Below are 9,358 nucleotides of genomic sequence, written 5' to 3'. Positions count from 1 at the left end.
TGTAAGGTTTTATGTGTGGTAACAGCAGGTGGTACTGCTGATGTCATGGAAATAAAGGAGTGAGAAAATGTGGTTTGGTTGTCATTACACTGAGCTACAAATACAGTCATGACCACCTATATGATTTTCAAATGTTTAATGTATGTTAACACTTATAACTTAAAGTTGTCCTTCAATATTGATTTGTCTGAAAATGAAACTATTTATTTACATGGCAGAAAAATGAAGCAAAAGGGGTTAACTAACTTTCAGGCTAGTAAGTTATTCATATTCAACACAAGGTATCCTTAACATTTCCTGGGGGTTATATAGTTGCAAGATCACCTCACTTTCTATAAAAAGTAAAACCCTCTTTCAAATAGCATCAATTGGATATATACCTTGGAACAGGGCGACAGGGATATATGCTAAGTTCTTATTCCTATTTGGGGTAACTCTATTCTGTTCTCATACTAGTTGTACCAAGACAACATCACTACTGAAATGTCTTAGAGTATTTTTCTCTTTACAGCCCCCAAGAGAATATTTTTCATAATTTCCTTGTTCATTGAGATGAAAGATATTGCATTACACTTTTAATTCCAAACTGTCTTTCAAACTGCCTTGAATGTGAAGTTGTTCTCTGTACAAAGAAAGGTAATTAAAGAATCACTAGTATTGAAGAGCTTTAAATTTCCCTTACAGGTAGAAACAGCATACTACTTGAACAGCCCCCTGTTTGGGTTTTCACAAATTCTCAATTCTACATGATTCTTTCTAGTTTTGTATCTAGATTTGGCAGAAGGATTAAAAAGTAACTGCAGAATGAGCAACCATACAGAAACCACAGAGTTCATTCTTCTGGGATTGTCAGATGACCCAAAGCTCCAGGTTGTGATCTTGGTCTTTCTCTTCATCACCTACACACTCAGCATCACAGGGAACCTGACCATCATCACTCTCACCTTGCTGGATTCCCACCTCCAGACTCCCATGTATTTCTTCCTTAGGAATTTCTCTGTTTTAGAAGTATCCTTCACAACCGTCACTATACCCAAGTTCTTAGGCACCATTATCTCAGGGGATAAAACCATTTCCTTCAACAACTGTATAACACAGTTATTTTTTTTCATCCTTTTGGGAGTCACTGAATTTTACCTTCTAGCTGCCATGTCCTATGACCGTTACGTTGCCATCTGCAAGCCCCTGCATTACCTGACCATCATGAGTCAGAAGGTCTGCACAATGCTAGTCTTCGCCTCCTGGCTGACTTCTTTCCTAATCATCTTCCCTGCACTGATGTTACTTCTACAGCTTGATTATTGTGGCTCCAATATTATTGATCACTATACCTGTGATTATTTCCCCCTGCTTCAACTTTCCTGTTCAGACACAAAGTTCCTGGAGAGGATGGGATTTTCCTGTGCTGTTTTTACCCTAATGTTAACTTTGGTGTTAATATTTCTGTCCTATACATACATCATCAGGACGATTGTGAAGATTCCTTCTGCCAGTCAGAGGTCAAAGGCCTTTTCCACATGTTCTTCCCACATGATTGTCATCTCCATCTCTTATGGCAGCTGCATTTTTATGTACATTAAACCCTCAGCTACAGAGAGAGCATCATTGACCAAGGGAGTTGCCATACTAAATACCTCAGTCGCTCCCATGCTCAACCCCTTCATTTATAGCCTGAGGAATCAGCAAGTCAAGCAAGCCTTTATGAACATGGCAAGGAAGATGGTGTTTTCTACAACTAAATGAAATGGACTGTGAATGAGAGGTACGTTGAAGGCCAAAATAGATTTCAATGGCCTACTTATATCAATATGGCTCTCTATCCTTGGTCATCCAATTAAAATTGCTTTCCTACATAGTTCTAACATAATTTTACTCTCCAAGAAATACCATTTTGTATTGGATAATCAATTGATGTGGGCCAAAACATTTTTATAGAAATTCCAAACTCACCTTACCTTTAAAATAGATTCAAATGCCAAATCAAATCCTACCCATGAATGAAATGTAAGGTATTTTTTATTAGCGAAGACATGTTAGCTGATGCTTACTTTCATAAGTTATGCTTCAGTGATTTGATTATTGATGAGTCATCATAGACCATTACTCATTTAAACTTTAGGTAAAATGTTAAATAAACATTTATGTTATTAAATTCCTGAGTGCTCCCAATACAGATAAATTAGCATCATTTCCCTAAATGTAAGTGATATATATATATATATATATATATATATATATATAACAAATAGATAAAATAGTTGACAATAACACACAACACACATGTAAAAATAATAGTGAAGAATTGGCCATTATATTCAGGATTCAAATTTGCTTTTTCTGAATCTATCAACAGAAAGCAATACTATGAATATTAGCAGACAAATATTTAATATTTATAATTATATTTGTATGTATGCCTTGCTCAAAACAGCCCTAGAATTTAATATAAAAATCATAAAAGATATTAAGTATTCATATATATTATAAATATGTATATGAATATTTATGGTTGTATATACATATATACTCTTCACATCATACTTTCAAAACGTTTGAATTATGGTATGTATTTAACTTACAACATTCTTTAACAATACCATTTAAAGCCATGATTTATATAAATAAATAGTCAGGAGCCAAAGTCTTTAAGAAAAGAGTGCTTCCAGAAGTCCTGAGTTTCGTTCTCAGTATCCATCTTAGCTGGCTCACAATCGCTTATAATCCTGGTTGTAAAAGTACCAAACTACTCTGTCTTCTATGGCCCCCTGAACTCATGTGCACATATGCACACAGAGACTCCACACACATGCACATAATTAGAATAATAAAACTGAATCTTAAAACATCTGTAAAACTTCCATATGTAAAAATGTGATTGTTATTGTTCTGATATGACTAAAAGCTTCATGTACTGAAGGGTTGGTTTCCCTATGGAGTTGCTATCAAAGACTGATTAGATCTTGAGAAATAGCTTGGAAATGGATTAATCTACTGAAGATTTCAGAATCATATAAGTAATTTACCAAGGCTGAATATGTTGCCAAGTATCATCTGGACCCTCATGCAGGTTCTTTATCTTCTTTACAGAAAAAAAATATTTGAAAGAAGTCAGAAACATAAAGATTTTTAAAAGAAGAGCAGAGGAGGCTGTAACTTGGTAGATGCCAGGAGGGTGGAGTTGGATCAAAGGGATGGAAAAGGCCAAGCCTTTTAGAAATGAATGGAAGAGACAGGCTCTACAATGAAAATTTGCAAGCTGCTGCATTGGGAATGAGTGTGTGTGTGTGTGTGTGTGTGTGTGTGTGTGTGTGTGTGAGAGAGAGAGAGAGAGAGAGAGAGAGAGAGAGAGAGAGAGAGAGAGAGAGAGAGAATGTCCAGAGTAAAGCTCAGACTAAGTAGAAATTGAGCAGATTCAGAAATGTTTTAATTATAGAGAAAAGAAAAATTTACATTTTTCAAGTTAGAACACAGAAAAATGAGCACACTAAGCCATGAGAATCTGTGAGCAACTGCAGGAAGAGGGGCTTCTGAGGTGTGTAAACATGTCTCATTAAGGGGACAGTGATTGATACTTGTTATCTTTTTTGTTGTTGTTAAAAATGGTCAAAGAAATGGCTTTTTAAATTTTATTATTATTGCTGGGCAGTGGTGGCACATGCCTTTAATCCCAGCATTTGGGAGGCAGAGGCAGGCAGATTTCTGAGTTTGAGGCCAGCCTGGTCTACAAAGTGAGTTCCAGGACAACCAGGGCTATACAAAGATACCCTGTCTCAAAAAACTAATATATATATATATATATATTATTAATTTGTTTACAATACAGCGATTGCCCCCTCCTGCTCTCCTTTCCCACAGTCCCTCATCCTTTTCTTCTTCCCACCACTGTCTCTGAGAGGATATTCCCCAACCACCAGGCTTCTCCCCTCCCTGGTACCTCAAGTCTCTCCAGGATTAGGTGCACCTTCTCCCACTGAGGCCAAACCAGGCAGTCCTCTGATTATACATATACATCATATACATATACATATTCATAATATATACATAGACATGAACATACACAGACAGACAGACAGACAGACAGACAGACAGACAGACAATGCTGGGGGCCTTGGTCCAGTTCATGTATGCTCCCTGGTTGGTGGTTCAGTCTCTGGGTGCTCCCTGGGGTCCAGGTTAGTTGAGACTGCTGGTCTTCCTATGGGATTGGCCTCCTTTTCCACTTCTTCCATCCTTCCCCTAATTCAACCGTAGGGGTCCTGACTTAAGTCCTGTGGATGAGTGTAAGTATCTGTATCTGTCTTAGTCAGCTGCTTGTTAGGCCTCTCAGAGGACAGCTATGCTAGGTTCTTGTCTCTCAGATCATAGCATTAGTAATATTGTCAGGCCTGGTGTCTTCCCATGAGGTAGATCCCCAGTTGGGCCAGTCATTGGCCTGCCTTTCCCTCAGTCTCTTCTCCATTTTCGTCCCTGTAGTACTTTTAGATAGGAACACTTCTTGTCAGAAATTTTGACTGAGGCTTAGCAACAGTATCCTTCCTCTTGAGGCCCGTTCAATCTACTGGAGGTGGACTCTTCGAGTTCCCTTTCCCCGCTGTTGGGCATTTCATCTAAGGTCACTCCTAATGAGTCCTGAGAGTCTCTGACCTTCCAGGTCTCTTGTCCTTTATAAAGGGTCTCCCCATCTCCCACTTCCTGGGCTTCTTTCCTGTCACCATCCCCATACCTGATCCTGTTCCCTTACACTTGGTGTAAGGTAGAATTTCAGGGTCATTTTAATTTGCATTTCTCTGATCACTAAGAACTGAGAGGCCCTGCCATAGCCTTACAAATAGAGGCGAATGTTCACAACCAACCATTGGACTGAGCTCAGGGTCCCCAATAGAGTTAGAGAAAGGACTGAAGGAATTTAAGGGGTTTTCAACTCCATAGGAAGAACAAGACTATCAACCAACAGACATCCTCCCAGGAACTCCCAGAAACTAAGTCATCAACAAAGGAGTACACATGGCTCTAGCTGCATATGTAGCAGAGGATTGCCTTGTCATGCATCAATGGGAGGAGAGGTCCTTGGTCTTATGAAAGCTCAATAGATGCCCCAGTGTAGGGGCAGAAAGGTGGGAGTGTATGGGTGGGTAGGTGGAGGAACACCCTCATATAAGAAGGGGGAGGGAGGATGTGATAGGGTGTTTCCAGGAGGGATAGAAACGAGGAAATGGGATAACATTTGAAATGTAAATAAAGAAAATATCCAATTAAAAAAAAACTTGTACAGAAATAATATCTCCGTAAAAAAATGAAATAAAATAAAAGATTGTCTTTGAACATTTCTTTAAGAGCTTCTCAGCTCTTTGAGATTCCTCTATTGTGAATTCTCTGTTTAGTTCTATACCCCATTTTTTGATTTGGTTATTTCATTTCTTTGTGGTTAGCTTCTCAAGTTCTTCATATATTCTGGATATTAGCCCTCTATCGGATGTAAGGTTAGGGAAGTTTTTTTTCCAATCTTTAGGTTGCTGGTTTGGTTTGTCCTATTGACTATGTCCTTTGCCTTACAGAAGCTTTCCAGTTTCATGAGGTTCTATTTATCAGTTCTTAATCTTAGAGCCTGAAACACTAGAGTTCTATAAAGGAAATTTCCCCCTGTGCCAATGAGTCTGAGGCTCTTTCACACTTTTTCTTCTATTAGGTTCAGTGTATCTGGTTTTATATTGAGGTTCTTGATCCACTTGGACTTGAGCTTTGTGCAAGGTGACAAATATGTATCAATTTTCATTTATCTACATATAGACTACCAGTTAAACCAGCACCATTTATTGAAAATACTTTCTTTTTTCCATTGTATAATTTTGGCTTCTCTGTCAAAGATCAAGTGTCTGTAAATGTGTGGATTTATTTGTGGGTCTTCAATTCTATTCTATTGATCAACCTATCTGTCTTTGTACCATTACTATGCTGTTTTTATCACTATTAATCTGTAGTATAGTTTGAGCCCAGGGATGGTGATTCCCCAGAAGTTCTTTTATTGTTAAGAATTGTTTTCGCTATTCTGGGTTTTTTGTTTTTCCAGATGAATTTGAGAATTGTATTTTCCAGAATTGTGTCGGAATTTTGATGGGGATTGCATTAAATCTGTAGATTGTTTTAGGTAGGATGGCCATTTTACTGGCTTTTGTTTTGACTTTTTTGTTTGTTTGTTTTGTTTTTGTTTTTTGTTACAGAGTTCTTCTACATAGTCCTGGCTGTCCTAGAAGTTGCTATATAGACCAGACTGACTTCAAAAGCATAGACTTCTGCCTGAGTCTGCCTCCTAAGTGTTGGGATTGAAAGCCTGAGCCAAAATACCTGACTGTCTTTTTTTTTTCCTTGAGACAACATCTCATTTAGCTCAAGTTTACAGTGAACTTGCTGCATAACTGAGATTACAAGTATATTTCATCATTCCAAACAATACATTTAAAGATTTCAATAGTCGTTTTGTAAGTATTAAAAATGCCTTCTAACAGTATTTTTCTGAGATTACAGGTATATTCCATCATTCCAAACAATATATTTAAAGATTTCAATAGTAGTTTTGTAAATATTAAAAATGCCTTTTAACAATATTTTTCATAAATGTTTACTGTAAGAACTCTGATAGCACCTTTATAACAATTGAGGAAAAGGATACACTCTTCATAATAGTTTCCCATGTTTTACTATCTTCCATAAAATATTTGTTTGTTTTTTTATTGGTTATTTTATTTATTTACATTTCAAATGTTTTCCCCTTCCCAGATTCCCTCCAAAAGCCCTCTTTCCCCTACTCCCTCCTCCTGCCTCTATGAGGGTGCTTCCCCACCCACCCACCCACCCACCCTCTCCTGCCTCAGTAGCCTAGCATTTCCCTATCCTAGGTCATGTACTACATAAAGTATTTATTAATCATCACATACTATGGCTATTATAGGCTGCATGAAACATGCAAATTAATACATACAACACTGAAGAAATTTTGCTAAGCTAGTGGAATTTATAGAATAGATTAGGAGAAATAAAAACATCCTTTAGGATGCCAAGTTTTCACTGAGGATCCCTTTAGTTTCCTACAATTGCAAAGGAATTTAAAACTCAGATCTTCCAGAACTATCAACCAGGTCAGAGAGGGTCTCAGGGGTCATTGAAAGTAACCTGGACTCAGATGCATAGCAGTGGGAATGTGGAACCTGCAGATGCTTCCTGTGGCAGGGAGGGGTCCCCAGTAGAGAGATGGGGACACCAACCCACCAACGAATTTTTGACCCAAAATTTGTCCTGTCTACAAGAAATGCAGGGAGAAAGATGAAGCAGAGACTGAAGGAATGGGCAACTAATGACTGGCCCAACTTGAGACTCATCCCATGAACAAGCACCAATCCCTGATACTATTGACGATGCTCTATTGTGCTAGAGACAGGAGCCTAGTATGAGAGGCTCCACACAGCATCTGACTGAAAAGATACAGAGACCCACTGCCAGACATTGTATGGAGCTTGAGGACTCTTGTGAAGGAGTTGAGGGAAGGACTGAAGACCCTAGTAGGTATCAGACCTCTTCAGGAGGACCAACAGAGTCAGCTAACCTGGGCGTTTGGGAACTCTCAGAGACTGGGCCACCAAACAAGGAGCATACATGGGCTGAACCAAAGCTCCAAGCACTGGTGTAGCTGATGTGCAGTTCAGTCTTCATATGGTCCCCCAAAAACTGAAGCAGGGCTATTCTGAAGCTATTGCCTGTCTGTAGAGTTCCCTCCCCAAGCTAGACTGCCTTGGGAAGGGTGTGCCAATATGGAAATTAGAACAACAGTTACTTAGAAAGCTGAGAATTAATCTACCTAAAATACAACTATACCACTCTTGGGCATATACCTAAAGATTATATCATCCTACCACAAGGACACTTGCTCAACCATGTTCATTGCTGTTGTAATTATAATAGCCAGAAACTGGAAACAACCTAGAAGTACCTCAACTGAAGTATGGATTAAAAAAAAAAGTGGTGCATTTCACAATGAAGTATTGTTCTGCTGTTAGAAAAGATCACATTATTAAAGGCAAATGGATAAAACTAGAAAAAGTCATCCTAAGTTATGTAACCAAGATCAAGACAGATAAATATTTGATTATATGTAGATATTGGTCATTAATAAATGAAAATCAAGTTATAATCAGTAGACCCTAAATGTCAAGGTATAGAAGAATGAACTGTGGATCCTCTGGACTCATGGATCTCTCAGAGAGGGGGACATAGAATAAAAGAAATAGGAGCATTTGTACACTAATGTGGAGAATTGATTGGATCCAGATAGATCATTTATTTAGTTTTATTTAAAGTGCTGTTTACTTTTGATTCAACAATTCCACTATGAGGAGTTCATCACAGTGGTGATAACAAAAGTTAAACATTGAGCAGTTTGTGGTTTTTGAAAATATATCACAAAATATTCACACACCATTTAGATATTAATAGTGTTCTGAATATTATAATTGAAAACTGTTGCCTGACCTCTGAGAGAACGATAAAATAAGTTTAGCCCTACAAAGAACTATGTAGCTGGAGTTACATTTGAAGAGCCTCCATATATTGACATGGTTCTGTTATTGACAGTAAATGCCTTTATGCCTTTAAGCATACAAGCCAAGGTGAATCAGGGCTTTTTGTAGAATAACACATTTTTCGTAGAGTTAATTGGTATACAACGGGTTTAAAGGTTCATGTTTATTTTTATAGACAGTACTTTTGCATCATACAATTTGTCATCCCTTAGGAAATGATGGTGTTAGGTCTAGTTACCCTGAGAATTGTTTGTTCATATTTAATGTTTTCCTATAGGAAACTGGAGCATAAATTCTTCATTATTTCAGAGATGGTGAGTTTCCATATTATGGTATGTTTTATATTTAACAGGATTTTATATACTTTAAATAAATGAACTGTAGTACTGTAGAAATACAAATTTCACAAACCTATCATTAATTAGATTAGTCCAAAATAATATCTCTAAGACATCATACAGATAAGCAAATCTGTGATATATTTTAGGATAAAATTAGGAAGAAGGAATGGTCCATCCATGTTCACCGAGGTAATAACTGGGGTAAGAAAGCACAAATTTGACAGAATTTACATTTCAACTGAAGAAAGCTGTGAAACAAATAAGGGGTTAGTGTTTTAATATCTTCTTATATGACTAATAAAAAGATAATTTTAAGTGATTACAAAAATGTTTTAATACTAGAAAACCTTTAAAATGTATGCAATATTCATAAGATCCAATCAAACTAAATGCAATTGTATTTCTTAGCCTGTGAGTCATATAATCTATAATGTGATTTGTGTAGTT

General features: G+C 37.3%; 1 protein-coding gene across 1 annotated transcript; it reads left to right on the top strand.

The window, feature by feature from the left end:
* Nucleotides 1-804: 804 nt before the first annotated feature.
* LOC147002791 (olfactory receptor 6C1-like) lies at nt 805-1,743 on the top strand. The gene has a single exon (XM_085843453.1). The coding sequence runs from the start codon at nt 805-807 to the stop codon at nt 1,741-1,743; it is 939 nt and encodes a 312-aa protein (XP_085699579.1).
* Nucleotides 1,744-9,358: the final 7,615 nt, after the last annotated feature.

The sequence above is a fragment of the Mus caroli genome, unplaced genomic scaffold, assembly GCF_978045245.1.
Source record: "Mus caroli unplaced genomic scaffold, Mus_caroli_1 scaffold_9, whole genome shotgun sequence".
NCBI lineage: Eukaryota > Metazoa > Chordata > Mammalia > Rodentia > Muridae > Mus > Mus caroli.
Note: the sequence above shows the minus strand (reverse complement) of the source record. Positions and strands in the feature narration are given on the sequence as shown.